This window comes from Trichomycterus rosablanca, chromosome 4 (genome assembly GCF_030014385.1).
Source record: "Trichomycterus rosablanca isolate fTriRos1 chromosome 4, fTriRos1.hap1, whole genome shotgun sequence".
NCBI classification, from domain to species: Eukaryota; Metazoa; Chordata; class Actinopteri; order Siluriformes; family Trichomycteridae; genus Trichomycterus; species Trichomycterus rosablanca.
Window position 1 is genome coordinate 41,680,275 of NC_085991.1, and position 20,071 is coordinate 41,700,345.

Here is a 20,071-nt window from a genome sequence, read left to right on the forward strand (position 1 = left end):
TAAAATGGACAGTGAGTGTAGAAACCAGGAGGTGGTTTTAATGGCTGAACAGTGTATGATTTGAAGCACCCTGATATATGAACAACTATTGGTTTTATTCTCTCTGTTAGTGCATATATTTGTCAGTCTGAATTATTTCAGATCATTAAACAAAAGAAGATGTAACACAAAGTTCAGAAAAAAAGTTAGTTGGTTCATCAATAAATCGAATGCTTCTTCTTCCTCTGCCTTTGTCCCGTTCGGTTGTGGGGTCGGCTCTCGGCGGATCATGATCTGCATTGATGTGGCACAATTTTTACGCCGGATGCCCTTCCTGACACAACCCTCCCTAATTATCCGGGCTTGGGACCGGCACTACAATGCAATGGTTTGTGCATCTAGCAGCTAGGTATCTATAGGACAATGTTTCCAGTTAGCCTGGCGGCATGTTTCCAGTTAGCCTGGTGGCACCCGGAGGAAACCCACGCGGACACAGGGAGAACATGCAAACTCCGCACAGAAAGGACCCGGACCGCCCCACCTGGGGATCGAACCCAGGACCTTCTTGCTGTGAGGCGACAGTGCTTCCCACTAAGCCACCGTGCTGCCCTCATCAATACATTGAATTATGCTTTAAAAAATAAAATTAGTATTAAAATAATTAAATTTAATTAGCAATTATTTTTCACAACACTATAATTTTATAGTTTTGTTTAAAACGTTTCAAATCAATGCATCTGGTTACAAAACAAATTATTTAATAATTAATACAACGGTCTGGGCAAAATGAATCTCTTTACCGAGTCGAATCTGTTTGAATCGTTCAGCTGAAAGATTCACTTAAACCGAGCGACACATCAGCAAGAGTCATAAAGCCAAAACCGCAGAGAAACACAAACAGTATCGGCAATAACATCCACGCTATTTGTTTACTTTTTGTTAGTTTGCCGGTGATCTTTATACTGCAAACTGTCTTGTTTACTTCTTTGTTAAATTCGGTTTTGAATAAGCTCAGCACTGGCCACTTAGCCGCTATTCGAGAGATGATGGAGATGAGGGCAGTGAACGCACCGTAGTGTCTGCTCAAAACACTAGATTTAGATGTTTTCTAGCTCGGAGACCAGAATCACAGAGATGGAGAGAAGACATGAGTTCCTGTGTGGTGTGGTCGAGGGTAAGCAATGCTTTGTTCTTTTTCAATAAACCGAGTTTGATCGATTTGGTACAGTAAATACGATCATATGAAGCACATCTTATTATTTCATGCAGCGTTAGACAACAGAGAGTGTCCATTCATTATTAAAACATGACTGATTGCATTTGATTTGTCCAAATATATGAATGAGTACCAGCTGATCCATCTCATGAAGCCTAATTACATTATACACATACAGATTCAGTGTGAATGAGAGTGAATAAAGGCTGTTAAGGATGTAACACACACACACACACTTTATTCTTGGTCATCTGTCATGTTATAGACTTAATGTTATTGTCCTCTTTATTGTGGATTTTTTTTAAATATACATAAAACAAATTTTTGTCCAATGGCCCATCAACAATATGTTCTATAGTGATAGATAGATAGATAGATAGATAGATAGATAGATAGATAGATAGATAGATAGATAGATAGATAGATAGATAGATAGATAGATAGATAGATACTTTATTAATCCCGAAGGAAATTAAGGCCTCAGTAGCAAGTTACATAAATCAAAAAGTCAAAACTAATAGTACACACTACAGAGATTCACATTATACAAACAAGTATCTGTATAACCACAACAGGACCTGAGGATGCAATGTTATTTCGGTTAACACTACAAGGCTGGTATATAGTATAAGTTATAAGTTACAACAGCTGTAAAATATAAATTATTAAGTAAAGTAAATTATAAAATGAATTATAAAGTGAATAAAGTAAATTTAAAGTGAATTGATACATCTCTGACAGCTCTGGTTGGATCTGTGACCACTCTTGTTGACAGAATTCAACCAAATCCAGTGGTTAGATAAAGATAGGACTTTAAGAACACTAATCCAGCTTATTATTAGCCTAATTTAGGCATTCCAAAACCAGTTGGGATGTGTTTTAATTCTTTGCTTTGTTGGCACACCAAATTGGATTAATGACGCATGATTTGTGTCTTAGCCTTTTTATTAATTTGTTTTCCATTCTATAATGCACCAGTTCTACTGGCAAATAGCCAAAAGCAAAATACTACCACATAAGACTCAGTATTTATTGGCTGCTCAGGCATTATCTGGGAAATGAGGGTGGAGATGGAACCTGTGAACACATAGGGTGTGTTCGAAAACCTAGTGAGCTGCCTTGCTGTCTTATTGCCTACATAGGCAGCTGCCTCAGTAGAGAGGATTCTAATAAGTCAATGACTTATAAGTCAGGTTATTCGAACGCGCTACTTAGACAGAGATTCCATCGGGTTTCGCATTTAGCATTTAGCATCTTGCCATTCAAACCAATGGGATGGGGTGGCACAGAGCGCTAGCATGTGAACTAACATCTCCCTCCGTGTACCGAAAATGGTTACATTCGCTGACAAGCCCGAACTTGCAAATAAAAACACTTGTGCAAGTTTATACAAGTTAAAAATCAATAATAATTTATTTACGTTTGAAAATAACTCAGTTTCTTCTCACCGTCAGCCATGTTTTTTTTATTTTTCTGTGAGAAAAGAGCTGCCGCACTGAATGCTGGGATTGCCTTGATCACTAAGGACGCTTCCGATGCTCACTCGTTCTTCAGTCAATATAACATTGAAATTTTAAGATGCCTTAGTAGACAGCTTATTAAGGCATCTAGGATTTCGAACAGCCTCCTTCTCGGGAGCGCGCATAGGATGACGTAAAATGCTGCCTATGTAGAGAGCTCCCTAGCTTTTCGAACACACCCATAGTGTCTGCTGACAGCACAAGATTTAATTGTGTTTCCAGCTCGGAGACCACATTCACACAAATGGAAAGAGAAGAATTTATGTGGTGCCAATGCTCTTCTTTCCTACACATCAACCATTAAGCCTATAGTGATGTAAAGATCTGGAGTGGCGTGACTAGCCTGCTGGAGGTCTTATATACAGAAAGCCCTTTCCACATGGGTGCTTGTGCAATTGTTGATTAAAAAATATTTAGTGAGACAAATATGGAACAATACAGGTAATACATATTCATACTGCACATCTAATATGTACATACTTGCTGCACACATGCTGGACAGTGAACACTGTAAATGGTGTAATATTTTGCATAGCAAGGGAAATAACAGTCTGAAAGTCTGTGCGGGAAATCTGTGTGTGTGTGTGATGAAGGTTTGTACTGGCTGCACTTTACTCTATTGACAAGCTCTGCAGCACCATACACTTAGCTTATTGAGCTGAGGCGTATGATATTCTACTGTACATTAACCCTGTACATTTATACTCTGCTTGTACTGATGATGCTGATGATGTATACTGGACATTAATGCTTAATAATTATACTGCATATACATATAAAGGTGTAGGGATGTCTTTGTCTGATACCAAATATCATCAATCATTTTTTTTTTTTTTTTACTGTGGATCCCTCAGATGTCAATGCATACAAAACAGATTGTCCACATGACCACACCCATTGGGAAAGTCCCTTTTCTTGTTCCAGCATGACTGTGCCCCTGTACTTTACCACTTGGTGTAGAGGAACTCTATTGGCCTTGCCACCTTTGGGGTGAATCGGAATGTCAATCTCAAGTCGTGGCTTCTTGCCCAATGTCAGTGCCTGCATTCTTATTACTACACATTCATACTGCATAGTCATAGTAGATTCATACTGTAGATTTATAAAACGCAATGGGGAACTCCCATTTACGGCCCTAAACGGGTGAGCGCCCCGACCACGCTACTCACACTTCCTCTGCGCCTGCTGTGGATTTACGGCCGTGTCTCACCCCAGGAAACTGTGATATCTCACTGCTACTGGGGCATTTAGCTCTCCCAGGACTTGCGTCACGCGATGCCAAAACCCACTGAGAAACCATGAGAATGCTGACCATCCTAAGTCAGTGGAAAGCCAGAGCGAACTGAGCTATCCAGCATCAAGGCTTCTGAAACAGGTGTGCCAGCCAGTTTACTGACAAAGAAGCAGAAAGTAGTCGTGATGCTATAGAAAACCTCCCACCTGGAGCGCTTCAGAACCCACGAGTCACAGGTGACTGTCATTATGTAAAAGACATCACAAGCTGTGACTCCATGCTCACCTCCACAAGCCAAACTAGGCCTCCAACAGGACAGGACAGCTTTTAACTGTTCTTCTTGTTTCTTTGAATGTGTTCTAGGCATTAAATTAGAAATTGATGTATCTTTACGAAAATTAATACTGTTGCTGAGGTAAAACCCAACTTGTACTGGAAATGGGTTGTTATTAGTAAGCGTACTTTTGGGCTAGCATTTTTTAGAAGTATATCTTTCTCTTCCACAGGTTTCTATGGACGACCATGGTCCATGGAGCAGAGGAAGGTGTTGTTTCAGTGGTGAGTATGCAAGAAAGTACAACATTTAACATATTATTTAAGGAAAATGGTTCAGTAACACACAAAACGTGATAATAGGAGTGCACATCCTCGTGAACACCCATCACCTTTAGTTTTCACCAGGTTCTCAATGCCTTACTTTAAATCAGGCACTGATGCACAATGGTTTGGGTGCAATCAACATCTGGTCCATCATTTTACATTATTTACAGTATTATAACTGTCTAAGCAAATTAATGTTAAGGGCCTTGCTCAAGGGCCCAACAGTGACAACCTGGCCTTTTGATTACTAATCAAGCAGATCAACACCTAGCAGACTAGCAGATCACAAACGGGGAACAAAAAAAGGGCAGTTGTAGCCTAGTGGCTAAGGTGCTGGACTAGTAATCAAAAGGTCGCTGGTTCAAGCCCCACCGCTGCCAGGTTGTCACTGTTGGGCCCTTGAGCAAGGCCCTTAACCCTCAATTGCTTAGACAGTACACTGTCACAGTACTGTAAATTGCTTTGGATAAAAGCGTCTGCTAAATGCTTAAGATGTAAATGTAAACAGGGTTCAAATACACAGGGAAATTATATGAATTAACCCTCAAGTTCATCCCCCAGTCTCCTCTCTTCTGTTGCAGTCCTGAGCTTAACTTCACCCACCTGTCACAAACGTGTGTAAGCATTTGATTCTGAAATGATCTGCCAATACAATAAGCTACGCTATACGTTGATCATGTGCTTGTTGGGCATCCTATTTCAAAACCATGGACATATACAGTATATATATGAGTTGCTCATTTTTGCAGATACAACAGCTCCTACTAGAAAGTGTGTATATACATTTGTGCCCATTCAGTCAAAATATGATGCAAAGAGTGTGTGCCTGAAACCCAACAACTCAATAAGTAGGTGTCCCAAAACTTCTGGTTGATTTTTTTGTATTTAGAAAAATAAAATCCATATTTCTGTAATGTAATGTTTCACTTGCAATCATTTCTACTATGTACAGCCCCCTAGGGTGTTTTATAAGCTATAAAAGGCAAAGCAATTCTTCCAGGCACAGGAACATTTACACTACCTGCACTAGAGCTTTTAGCAGAGTGTGTTTAACAAATTCTAACATCTGAACATAAAACTCTTGCTATTTAGAAACGTGTGCCACGTTTTTATTTGTTAGCAATAGAAATTGCAGTGGTGTGACCGGCTTTTCTATGTTTTTTTTGTTTATTACGCCATGTTTCACACTTTGGTTACATTCATGACATGAACGGTAGTTACTCATTACACAAGATTCATCAGTTTGAACACAATGATGGACAATTTTGTATCTCCAATTCACCTCACTTGCATGTCTTTGGACTGTGGGAGAAAACCGGAGCACCCGGAGGAAACCCATGCAGACACGGGGAGAACATGCAAACTCCACACAGAAAGGACCTGGACCGCCCCACCTGGGGATTGAACCCAGGACCTTCTTGTTGTAAAGTGACAGTGCTACCCACTTAGCCACCGTGCTGCACGTTTTTTTATGTAAAATGACTAGCAGGAGGAATAGAAACAAACCGGGCCAACTTAGTCATTTTTTAGTACTGTTTTCTCAATTTTATTATACACTTGATAATAAAATAAATATAAAACACAGTAGACCCTTGAGTTACGAACGGTTTACCATACGAACATTTCGGGTTACGAGCAATCTTTTTAAACTTAACGTATGAACAAATTTTGGATTACGAACCAAAATTCGCGAAACACGAACAAGTTGAATTTGACCGTCTCTCTCTCTCTCTCTTTATAGATATATACAGTGTATCACAAAAGTGAGTACACCCCTCACATTTCTGCAGATATTTAAGTATATCTATTCATGGGACAACACTGACAAAATGACACTTTGACACAATGAAAAGTAGTCTGTGTGCAGCTTATATAACAGTGTAAATTTATTCTTCCCTCAAAATAACTCAATATACAGCCATTAATGTCTAAACCACCGGCAACAAAAGTGAGTACACCCCTAAGAGACTACACCCCTAAATGTCCAAATTGAGCACTGCTTGTCATTTTCCCTCCAAAATGTCATGTGATTTGTTAGTGTTACTAGGTCTCAGGTGTGCATAGGGAGCAGGTGTGTTTAATTTAGTAGTACAGCTCTCACACTCTCTCATACTGGTCACTGAAAGTTCCAACATGGCACCTCATGGCAAAGAACTCTCTGAGGATCTTAAAAGACGAATTGTTGCGCTACATGAAGATGGCCAAGGCTACAAGAAGATTGCCAACACCCTGAAACTGAGCTGCAGCACAGTGGCCAAGATCATCCAGCGTTTTAAAAGAGCATGGTCCACTCAGAACAGACCTCGCGTTGGTCGTCCAAAGAAGCTGAGTGCACGTGCTCAGCGTCACATCCAACTGCTGTCTTTGAAAGATAGGCGCAGGAGTGCTGTCAGCATTGCTGCAGAGATTGAAAAGGTGGGGGGTCAGCCTGTCAGTGCTCAGACCATACGCCGCACACTACATCAAATTGGTCTGCATGGCTGTCACCCCAGAAGGAAGCCTCTTCTGAAGTCTCTACACAAGAAAGCCCGCAAACAGTTTGCTGAAGACATGTCAACAAAGGACATGGATTACTGGAACCATGTCCTATGGTCTGATGAGACCAAGATTAATTTGTTTGGTTCAGATGGTCTCAAGCATTTGTGGCGGCAATCAGGTGAGGAGTACAAAGATAAGTGTGTCATGCCTACAGTCAAGCATGGTGGTGGGAATGCCATGGTCTGGGGCTGCATGAGTGCAGCAGGTGTTGGGGAGTTACATTTCATTGAGGGACACATGAACTCCAATATGTACTGTGAAATACTGAAGCAGAGCATGATCCCCTCCCTCCAGAAACTGGGTCGCAGGGCAGTGTTCCAGCATGATAATGACCCCAAACACACCTCTAAGACGACCACTGCTTTATTGAAGAGGCTGAGGGTAAAGGTGATGGACTGGCCAAGCATGTCTCCAGACCTAAACCCAATAGAACATCTTTGGGGCATCCTCAAGCGGAAGGTGGAGGAGCGCAAAGTCTCGAATATCCGCCAGCTCCGTGATGTCGTCATGGAGGAGTGGAAAAGCATTCCAGTGGCAACCTGTGAAGCTCTGGTAAACTCCATGCCCAGGAGAGTTAAGGAAGTTCTGGGAAATAATGGTGGCCACACAAAATATTGAGACTTCAGGAACTTTCACTAAGGGGTGTACTCACTTTTGTTGTCGGTGGTTTAGACATTAATGGCTGTATATTGAGTTATTTTGAGGGATGAATAAATGTACACTGTTATATAAGCTGCACACAGACTACTTTTCATTGTGTCAAAGTGTCATTTTGTCAGTGTTGTCCCATGAAAAGATATACTTAAATATCTGCAGAAATGTGAGGGGTGTACTCACTTTTGTGATACACTGTATACTGGCAGGAGTAATTATACAACAACACATAGTGATTTTTTTCATTTTCTCACCACTGCGCTTTCTCTGCACCATCTCTGGGGACATTTTAATATAGAATTTTACAAAATATAAAGAAAACACCGGAAAAACACCGTCCGCTGTCCGAATGTTCGCTCACTGTATATATATACAGTGTATCACAAAAGTGAGTACACCCCTCACATTTCTGCAGATATTTAAGTATATCTTTTCATGGGACAACACTGACAAAATGACACTTTGACACAATGAAAAGTAGTCTGTGTGCAGCTTATATAACAGTGTAAATTTATTCTTCCCTCAAAATAACTCAATATACAGCCATTAATGTCTAAACCACCGGCAACAAAAGTGAGTACACCCTTAGTGAAAGTTCCTAAAGTGTCAATATTTTGTGTGGCCACCATTATTTCCCAGAACTGCCTTAACTCTCCTGGGCATGGAGTTTACCAGAGCTTCACAGGTTGCCACTGGAATGCTTTTCCACTCCTCCATGACGACATCACGGAGCTGGCGGATATTCGAGACTTTGCGATCCTCCACCTTCCGCTTGAGGATGCCCCAAAGATGTTCTATTGGGTTTAGGTCTGGAGACATGCTTGGCCAGTCCATCACCTTTACCCTCAGCCTCTTCAATAAAGCAGTGGTCGTCTTAGAGGTGTGTTTGGGGTCATTATCATGCTGGAACACTGCCCTTCGACCCAGTTTCCGGAGGGAGGGGATCATGCTCTGCTTCAGTATTTCACAGTACATATTGGAGTTCATGTGTCCCTCAGTGAAATGTAACTCCCCAACACCTGCTGCACTCATGCAGCCTCAGACCATGGCATTCCCACCACCATGCTTGACTGTAGGCATGACACACTATCTTTGTACTCCTCACCTGATTGCCGCCACACATGCTTGAGACCATCTGAACCAAACAAATTAATCTTGGTCTCATCAGACCATAGGACATGGTTCCAGTAATCCATGTCCTTTGTTGACATGTCTTCAGCAAACTGTTTGTGGGCTTTCTTGTGTAGAGACTTCAGAAAAGGCTTCCTTCTGGGGTGACAGCCATGCAGACCAATTTGATGTAGTGTGCGGCGTATGGTCTGAGCACTGACAGGCTGACCCCCCACCTTTTCAATCTCTGCAGCAATGCTGACAGCACTCCTGCGCCTATCTTTCAAAGACAGCAGTTGGATGTGACGCTGAGCATGTGCACTCAGCTTCTTTGGACGACCAACGCGAGGTCTGTTCTGAGTGGACCCTGCTCTTTTAAAACGCTGGATGATCTTGGCCACTGTGCTGCAGCTCAGTTTCAGGGTGTTGGCAATCTTCTTGTAGCCTTGGCCATCTTCATGTAGCGCAACAATTCCTCTTTTAAGATCCTCAGAGAGTTCTTTGCCATGAGGTGCCATGTTGGAACTTTCAGTGACCAGTATGAGAGAGTGTGAGAGCTGTACTACTAAATTGAACACACCTGCTCCCTATGCACACCTGAGACCTAGTAACACTAACGAGTCACATGACATTTTGGAGGGAAAATGACAAGCAGTGCTCAATTTGGACATTTAGGGGTGTAGTCTCTTAGGGGTGTACTCACTTTTGTTGCCGGTGGTTTAGACATTAATGGCTGTACATTGAGTTATTTTGAGGGAAGAATAAATTTACACTGTTATATAAGCTGCACACAGACTACTTTTCATTGTGTCAAAGTGTCATTTTGTCAGTGTTGTCCCATGAAAAGATATACTTAAATATCTGCAGAAATGTGAGGGGTGTACTCACTTTTGTGATACACTGTATATATATATACGTATAGAGAGAGAGAGAGAGAGAGAGAGAGAGAGAGAGAGAGACGCTCGGAGTGAACTTGTTTGAGAATTTCGGTTCGTAATTTTGTTCGTACGTTAAGTTTGATTGTACGTTAAGTAAGATTGTTTGTAACCCAAAATGTTCGTATGGTAAACCGTTTGTCACTCAAGGGTCTACTGTACCGCGGTTCTACCTTACTTAAATATAAAATAATTGGTTGACAGCCCCTTAGTTCTTAACGCTTGTATACCTGCTGTAAAAAGTAAGTAAAATAAAAAATTTACCTATTTATGGAGATGGAAGTGCATGAGTACATAATATAACATGAATTCTTTTTGGTGTGGTGCCACATACAATACAGGACTGTACAATACCATTACGATATCACTACTAATAAAAAGAAAAACACAATTCAAAGACGCAGAAGACTTCTCTGTATTTCATCGTCTTTATAAAACTGATAATACTGTATAGTAAATGCACAATGCTTACTTAGCTGTAGGACTGTAGGCAGTAAGGGTGCATCTGTGTGACACTAGAGGGTGTTTCCCTGTTTACATTCTACCTTACCAGGCCAGTTGGGAACATCTGAAAAAGCTCCTGACTAGGGCTGGGCGATTTTCACGATTAATTCGGTTAATTCGCATGAACGTTTTCACCCGATGTTAGAATGTGACAATCGCGATTGTTTACATACTTTATATTTTAATTAAAATACCAACATGTCACGAGTCAGAAACTGAGCAGACGCTCGCGGATTATAAATCAGGGAAAGTTTAATATAAAAAGGGCGAAAACTGTACAAAATCAGGTAGAGTCCAAAACCAGTGAAAACCAAAACAGTAAACGGAAGACAACAAGGATTATACACGGTAACGGTTAGATTCAGTAATAAGGAGCGCAAACACGATCGGCAAAACGAGACACAAACAGAAGAGTTTAATTAAGATTCACTGAATCAAACACCGCTGAACTGAATCAAAACACGGAGCCGATGAGCACGATCAGGATTGGCTGGAAAGTAACGAATGACATTTACTCGCGTTACTGTAATTAAGTAGTTTTTTTGCGTACTTGTACTTTTTAAAGTAGATTTTACAACCTGTAATTTTACTTTTACTCAAGTAAGTTTTGTACTAAGAATTGTAATTCGCTACATTTTAAATCACATCCGTTACTGAGTAAAAAAATTGCGTCTGGTAAACTGGTGCAGTGAATTCTGCGATAGGGAATCAGTTGATATGACAGGAATGTTTTAGAATGACAGAGAACCCCCCCATCCCGTTAGATTTGCCCCCCATGTTCAAATCATCGCTATGGCCTTGCTGTATACCAGTTACACTACACTGATGCATAGCCATTTCTGTTTATGATTTACAACATTCCCTGTTTATAAATGAAATGCATAAATAGTTTTTGTGCATGTGATTTAAAATGTTAAGCATGCTTTCCTGAGTGGGGTTGAATATGCCGACTGGTGCAGAATTCAGCACAACAACAGGGTTGTGGGTAACTGAAGAGTGTCAAATTTCTGATGAGTCTGATGTCCCCATGCAAATCTCAACCACTAGTCAATAGCAATGAATTTCTTTATTCTGTTGTCAACACGACAATATATCATTAGTATTCAGTTCCAGATAAGGCAAGTATGTTATCAAAGGTGAACGGCTAGGGGTTGCAGTTTTACAGCCCTAATGCTTTTAATGTCATCTTTCAGTGAAATAAGTGCCACAGACTGGCTCCATTCCCTTAGGAGAGCAGAAAATCAATAATGCGATGATTAGTGTGGTGATGTAAGGGATTAAATGAGAGTTGGAGTGGCTGGGGAGAGAAGGAGACGAAGAAAGAGAAGGATTGATAAAGTGAAAATGAATTTTATAGCTGCCTGTGAAAGTGAGAGGATGAGAAAATAAATTAATTACACCAAGAGGGAAATGTGTGGACATGCACCGAGTGTTTATATCTGTAAGCTAAAATTCGTGATGAGCTTTATAAGAGGTGCAGCTGCCAAAAATAGAGCATTTATTCTCTATAGGACTTGATTAGCTGTTTATTAAACACATACACGGACTAGGCATAACATTATGACCACTGACAGGTGAAGTGAATAACACTGATTATCTCTTCATCACGGCACCTGTTAGTGGGTGGGATATACAGTGCCTTGCAAAAGTATTCAGCCCCCTTGAACTTTTCAACCTTTTGCCACATTTCAGGCTTCAAACATAACGATATGAAATTGTAATTTTTTGTGAAGAATCAACAACAAGTGGGACACAATCGTGAAGTGGAACGAAATTTATTGGATATTTTAAACTTTTTTTAGAAATAAAAAACTGAAAAGTGGGGCGTGCAATATTATTCAGCCCCCTTGCGTTAATACTTTGTAGCGCCACCTTTTGCTGCGATTACAGCTGCAAGTCGCTTGGGGTATGTCTCTATCAGTTTTGCACATCGAGAGACAGAAATTTTTGCCCATTCTTCCTTGCAAAACAGCTCGAGCTCAGTGAGGTTGGATGGAGAGCGTTTGTGAACAGCAGTTTTCAGCTCTTTCCACAGATTCTCGATGGGATTCAGGTCTGGACTTTGACTTGGCCATTTTCACCTGGATAAGTTTATTTGTGAACCATTCCATTGTAGATTTTGCTTTATGTTTTGGATCATTGTCTTGTTGGAAGATAAATCACCGTCCCAGTCTCAGGTCTTTTGCAGACTGCAACAGGTTTTCTTCCAGAATGGTCCTGTATTTGGCTCCATCCATCTTCCCATCAATTTTAACCATCTTCCCTGTCCCTGCTGAAGAAAAGCAGGCCCAAACCATGATGCTGCCACCACCATGTTTGACAGTGGGGATGGTGTGTTCAGGGTGATGAGCTGTGTTGCTTTTATGCCAAACATAACGTTTTGCATTGTGGCCAAAAAGTTCGATTTTGGTTTCATCTGACCAGAGCACCTTCTTCCACGTGCTTGTTGTGTCTACCAGGTGACTTTTTATAGATATCTTTGAGAAATGGCTTTCTTCTTGCCACTCTTCCATAAAGGCCAGATTTGTGCAGTGTACGACTGATTGTTGTCCTATGGACAGATTCTCCCACCTCAGCTGTAGATCTCTGCAGTTCATTCAGAGTGATCATGGGCCTCTTGGCTGCGTCTCTGATCAGTCTTCTCCTTGTTTGAGCTGAAAGTTTAGAGGGACGGCCGGGTCTTGGTAGATTTGCAGTGGTCTGATACTCCCGTCATTTCAATATGATTGCTTGCACAGTGCTCCTTGAGATGTTTAAAGCTTGGGAAATATTTTTGTATCCAAATCCGGCTTTAAACTTCTCCACAACAGTATCTCGGACCTGCCTGGTGTGTTTCTTGGTCTTCATGATGCTCTCTGCGCTTTAAACAGAACTCTGAGACTATCACAGAGCAGGTGCATTTATACGGAGACTTGATTACACACAGGTGGATTCTATTTATCACCATCAGTCATTTAGGTCAACATTGGATCATTCAGAGATCCTCACTGAACTTCTGGAGTGAGTTTGCTGCACTGAAAGTAAAGGGGCTGAATAATATTGCACGCCCCACTTTTCAGGTTTTTATTTCTAAAAAAAGTTTAAAATATCCAATAAATTTCGTTCCACTTCACCATTGTGTCCCACTTGTTGTTGATTCTTCACAAAAAATTACAATTTCATATCTTTATGTTTAAAGCCTGAAATGTGGCAAAAGGTTGAAAAGTTCAAGGGGGCTGAATACTTTTGCAAGGCACTGTATTAGGCAGCGAGTGAACATTTTATCCTCAAATGAGCAAGCGTAAGGATTTGAGCGAGTTTGACAAGGGCCAAATTGTGATGGCTAGACGACTGGGTCAGAGCATTTCCAAAACCCCACCTCTTGTGGGGTGTTCCCGGTCTGCAGTGGTCAGTATCTGTCAAAAGTGGTCCAAGAAAGGAACAGTGGTAAACCAGCGACAGGGTCATGGGTGGCTAAGGCTCATTGATGCACGTGTGAAGCGAAGGCTGGCCCGTGTGGTCCGATCCAACAGATGATTGCTCATCTATTGCTGCTGTTTGAGTTGGTCATCTTCTAGACCTTCATCAGTGGTCACAGGACGCTGCCCACAAGGTGCTGTTGGCTGGATATATTTTTGATTGGTGGACTTTTCTCAGTCCAGCAGTGACATTGAGGTGTTTAAAAACTTTATCAGTATTGCTGTGTCTGATCCACTCATACCAGCACAACACACACTAACACACCACCACCATGTCAGTGTCACTGCAGTGCTGAGAATGATCCACCACCCAAATAATACCTGCTCTGTAGTGGTCCAGGGAGGGTCCTGACCATTGAAGAACAGCATGAAAGGGGGCTAACAAAGCATGAAGAGAAACATATGGACTACAGTTAGTAATTGTAGAACTACAAAGTGCTTCTATATGGTAAGTGAAGCCGATAAAATGGACAATGTGTGTAGAAATAAGGAGGTGGGTTTTAATGTTATGGCTGATCGGCGTATAAGCTGTGTTTGCTGTGTCCACACACCTACCCACAGTGCCTCTTCATGTATAACCGCAGCTAAAAGCTAAAGATATCTAAGAAGAGAGGCAGGTTACTGACAGATGGACAGCTAGGGTTTCCATCCAGACTTCCTAATCACATCAAAGATGAATTACCGTTCAATTGCTCCATTTAATATGATATTTCTCATTTCCGTGGCGTTTGGCAACTGGCTAGTCATTGATTAACTACTTACCCAGTGTAACTGGACTACATCGGACATGAGCTTGTGTGTATCACAGAGGAACATTTTAAACTGAAGCCTATTCTGAATCAACCTGCTTGCACATCTACACCTCATGCAGCTTTTGTGAATGATAAATGTGTAAAGGAAAAAGAACAATTGATTTTTGCCTTTATTGATTTTAAAGCCTTTTCTTCTTTCACAAGAGCTATCCACAGGTTCATAGTTTAGTGCTTTTGTAACAGCATGCCGTCAGGAGATGTTCTGTGTTAGCGGTGGACAGACGTGTATGCATGAGCGTGAGTCTATGTAGTTAGTGAGAGAAGATCACAAACGCCTAGGATACCATCTGTACAGGAAGAGCAGAGAGAACAGACAAAGAGGGCATCTGGGCACTTGTTCAAGTAAAGATTTGGATGGCAGGATTGCCAGCTGAATAATTCTAACCAAAGTAATGTTACTGTTGGTACCAAAAGCTCTTTAAAATAGTGGTTCTCAACCCTCATGTGTTTAAAAGTTTTTTCTCAGGCCCCTTTGACACTGGTCATTATATTATTCCTATACACCAGTGGTTCTCAAACTTTTTAGACCGAGTACCACCCATTATCAAACCAAAAGTTCCAAGTACCACCTATGTTTCTCATCACAGAACCACATATGGCACACATTATTTAGGTGTGTATGTGTATATATTAGTGATGGGAATTATGGCTTCTTGAAGGGATCTTTTGGCTCGGTTCCTTTTAAAGAGGCGTTCAAAAAAACGGCTCTCCGTTCTTTGAGAGGCGCTACTAGGTAAACTATAAGACACCCCCGATATTAATATAAAATTTTGCTACCTTGCCTTAAATGTATTCCTAATTCAAACAACACTTAAACGAGAAAAAAAAGATTTATTTTTAAAAGGAAAAAAAACTACAGGGAAGAGACACACTGTGGTTGCATTGCATTAAGTTTCAGAAAAATACTGTGACTGTGTTTGTTTCTGCTTTAAAACATAAGCACAATGAAATAACCAGATTTAACACAATTAAACAAGTGTATAGTTTATTTCTCAATTATTTATCATTATACTACTAGCTCTGTGTGAGTGTGTATGAGTATGCATGAGTGCGAGAGTGTGTTTATGTGTGTGGTGTTAGTGTATGTGAATGTAAGTTTGTGTGTGAGTGTGTGTGTGTGTGTGTGTGTTGCTCACTCTCCGTGATACTGAAAGTGTTTTCAGATTTGAATATCGACAATAAACAGCTTTTATTACGAGTTACGATTAATTCCCTCTACTGATGCGAAGCTTAATGGGTTGATTACAGCCAATAAGAACTGTGCAGAAATAAAAGACTCGGTTCCTTTTGTTCATTTCAAAGATGCGTTCAATAGAATCGGATCATTCGCGAGCGACCCATCACTAGTATATATGCAGTTAGCACTGAGCATGTGAGTGAGAGGGGTGCGCCTGTTTAGCGGAGCAGCCTTGTGATGTCAGGAACGAGATCAGTGAGCTTCAAACGCAGATCTGGCTCTGACAAAAGTGAGAGAGCTACTGATAACTTTACTAATAACTTTACTGATAACGTTTCGGAAATTTAGAGATGGAAACCGCAATCGTGAAGTATAGATGTAATAAAGTACGGTGTCTGCATAGCCCCGAATATTTCTAAAAACACCTTCATTTAAATTAAACTGATTTTATTAAAACAGAATCATAAGAACTTTGAAACAGATTTTATTAGTAATTTACACATTTTGTTTCATTTTTTTTTCATAATTATTCAATTATTTATTTTTTCGGTGCATGTAATTACTTTTCCAAGATTATCTGGCGTACCACCTCGTGCTGCTTCACGTACCACCAGTGGTACGCGTACCACAGTTTGAGAACCACTGCTATACACCGATCAGCCATAACATTAAAACCACCTCCTTGTTTCTACACTCACTGTCCATTTTATCAGCTCCACTTACCATATAGAAGCACTTTGTAGTTCTACAATTACTGACTGTAGCCCATCTGTTTCTCTGCATGCTTTGTTAGCCCCCTTTCATGCTGTTCTTCAATGGTCAGGACCTCCACAGGACCACTACAGGTATTATTTAGGTGGTGGATCATTCTCAGCACTGCAGTGACACTAACATGGTGGTGGTGTGTTAGTGTGTGTTGTGCTGCTATGAGTGAATCAGACACAGCAGTGCTGCTGGAGTTGTGACCACTGATGAGGGTCTAGAAGATGACCAACTCAAACAGCAACAATAGATGAGCGATCATCTCTGACTTTACATCTACAAGGTGGACCAACTTGGTAGGAGTGTCTAATAGAGTAGACAGTGAGTGGACACAGTATTTAAAAACTCCAGCAGCGCTGCTGTGTCTTATCCACTCATACCAGCACAACACACACTAACACACCACTACCATGTCAGTGTCACTGCAGTGCTGAGAATGATCCACCACCTAAATAATACCTGCTCTGTGGAGGTCATGTGGGGGTCCTGACCATTGAAGAACAGGGTAAAAGCAGGCTAAAGTATGCAGAGAAACAGATGGGCTACAGGCAGTAATTGTAGAACTTCTGTATAGTAAGTGGAGCTGATAAAATGGACAGTGAGTGTAGAAAAAAAGGAGGTGGTTTTAATGTTATGGCTGATCAGTGTTATGGCTTTCAGCAAGGTTGACAAAAGATGTTGTTTTCATAATGAATGAATCTTGGTATTCTCTGATTTTGGTTGATGTAGTGGGTTTTACTGCTTGTGTAACTGGTGGTGGAGTCTTTCTCACCTGAATCTACTTCAGTAGGAGCTTCATCAGCAGCTTAATCATCTTAATCATTTATAGTGCCCATCTTTTGATCTTTGCACTTTTAAGGAAGTTGAATTAAATATTTGTCACACAGTCTAATGACAAGTTAATTAGAGGAATTGGAGCTACTAAAGGGGGGGGGGGGGGGGGGGGGGGGTTGTGCTGGAGCCTATCCCAGCTTTTTTTCACAGTAACACCCTGGACAGGGCGCCAGTCTATCGCAGGGCAGACACACATACACACACACACACATACCCATACACACCCAGCTTTTCAATGGGCACAAAATACATGGTAACACCCTGGATGGAGCGCCAGTCTATCACAGGGCAGACGCACATACACACATACATACACACCCATTTATCTATAGGGCAATTCAGTGTCTTCAGTTAACCTGACTGCATGTTTTTGGACTGTGGGAGGAAACCGGAGCTCCCGGAGGAAACCCACGCAGACACGGGGAGAACATTCAAACTCCAGACAGAAAGGACCCAGACCGCCTCACCTGGGGATCGAACCCAGGACCTTCTTGCTGTGAGGCAACAGTGCTTCCCACCGAGCCACCATGCCACCCTAAATAGGATTAAGTGGTGGTAGAACAGACAATTAATGAATTATTACTGTTACATAGGTATGAGTACTGAGTGCTTGTGTATATTTAGATCAGTTATGTATTATTCAGATGTGTAAGTCATCAGTGCCTATCATCTGTTTCATCATGTGACACTTTAGCAGTTGAGTTTGTCTTAATTGGCAAATGCGTTTTGACTGTAAATCCTTAAATGTTTCTGTTTCCTTTTATTGATCACATGAAAAACAATCTTAAACTAGAACCATTTCTTCTCAATTGGGGGCGGCATGGTGGCTCTGTGGGTAGCAGTCAGGTGAATTGAAGATAAAAAATTGTCCATGACTGTTTTTGACATTAAAAACTTGGAACTGATGAATCTTGTGTAAACCTGTCCTGTCATGAATGTAACCAAAGTGTAAAACATGACGTTAAATCCTGATAAATAAAATATTCTCATTTGAAGCAGTTTTGTTTTACACAGTTGATACTACAGAGTCTCTGCTGGGTTGAGATTAAAAGATGAAGTGTGTGATGGGGCTAAGAGCGTGTGGGTTATGCGTGACGGTGTGCTGTGGGCTTCACGTGTTTGACGGTAGGTCAACCTTCGGGAGGTGTGCTTTAATATTTCAGAGCTGCACAAACTTAACTTTAGTATATGCCGTCTCATTAAGAGTAACACACATACACACTTAAGCATTCAGACACACCACTCATTAAGTACTGAAACTGAGACATTGTACACACGTATTATAATACACTTTGACTTTTTCACACTATTGATGATTTGATTGTGAATCAGTACTATTGCCGTTTTATTACACATTCCTGTTTATCTTAAATGTCTTCAAAGGGGTTAAGGTCTGGGTTCCACATCAAACTCATCAAACAATTTCTGTATGGGCCTCACCCTTATAGGCCTCTGTGCAATGGGGTACCATCATCTTGGTCTCTCCATATTGCATGGCAACTACCAGTCAGTCTGCTTTTTTTCTTCTCAGGTGTTAATACAGAAAGAAAATGACCAGTCGCTATTGCAGACATTTTACACTGGAGCAGGTCTCAGGTCTGTCTATAACCATGCAATTAATCCAGACCTCCAACTGTTCACTGCAGCTAATTCATTATTAATGATAGAGGAGAGCATAGCATCTCTCCTACTGTCCTAACGTCTGTTAGTAGCACGTGTTTTATACAGAACTGGAGATTTTTTTAGTGCTTGTGGATTCCACTTAGTAAAGGCAAAAAAAACCTGGTTTAAAATATACACTGATCAGCCATAACATTAAAACCACCTCCTTGTTTCTACACTCACTGTCTATTTTATCAGCTCCACTTACCATACAGAAGCACTTTGTAGTTCTACAATTACTGACTGTAGTCCATCTGTTTCTCTACATACATTTTTAGCCTGCTTTCACCCTGTTCTTCAATGGTCAGGACCCCCACAGAACCACCACAGAGTAGGTATTATTTAGGTGGTGGATCACTCTCAGCACTGCAGTGACACTGACATAGTGGTGGTGTGTTAGTGTGTGTTGTGCTGGTATGAGTGGATAAGACACAGCAATGCTGCTGAAGTCACTGCTCCACCTCACTGTCACTGCTGGACTGAGAATAGTCCACCAACCAAAAATATCCAGCCAACAGCACCCCGTGGGCAGCGTCCTGTGACCACTGATGAAGGTCTAGAAGATGACCAACTCAAACAGCAGCAGTAGATGAACGATCGTCTCTGACTTTACATCTACAAGGTGAACCAATTAGGTAGGAGTGTTGAATAGAGTGGACAGTGAGTGGACATGGTATTTAAAAACTCCAGCAGTGCTGCTGTATCAGATCCACTCATACCAGCACAACACACACTAACACACCACCACCATGTCAGTGTCACTGCAGTGCTGAGAATGATCCACCACCTAAATAATACCTGCTCTGTGGAGGTCATGTGGGGGTCCTGACCATTGAAGAACAGGATAAAAGCAGGCTAAAAAGGTATGTAGAGAAACAGATGGACTACAGTCAGTAATCGTAGAACTACAAAGTGCTTCTATATGGTAAGTGGAGCTGATAAAATGGACAGTGAGTGTAGAAACAAGGAGGTGGTTTTAACTGACCAGGGCCCTAAACCTTAACTTGTTTTTGTATCCTGTCAGTTGTAGATTGCTTTGAATCGAAGCATCTACCAAATATTAGAATGTAAATGGT

At 41.2% G+C, this 20,071-nt stretch overlaps 1 protein-coding gene across 1 annotated transcript in view; it reads left to right on the plus strand.

Annotated features, from left to right (window-relative positions):
* The first annotated feature begins 1,047 nt into the window (after positions 1-1,047).
* The window catches only part of si:dkey-183c6.8 (protein O-GlcNAcase), a 39,842-nt gene continuing 20,818 nt past the window's right edge, over positions 1,048-20,071 (plus strand). The window contains exons 1-2 of the mRNA XM_062993333.1: positions 1,048-1,153; positions 4,456-4,507. Of these exons, the coding sequence (XP_062849403.1) occupies positions 1,081-1,153; positions 4,456-4,507 (125 nt within the window). The 5' untranslated portion in view covers positions 1,048-1,080. The remainder of the gene's footprint in view (positions 1,154-4,455; positions 4,508-20,071) is intronic.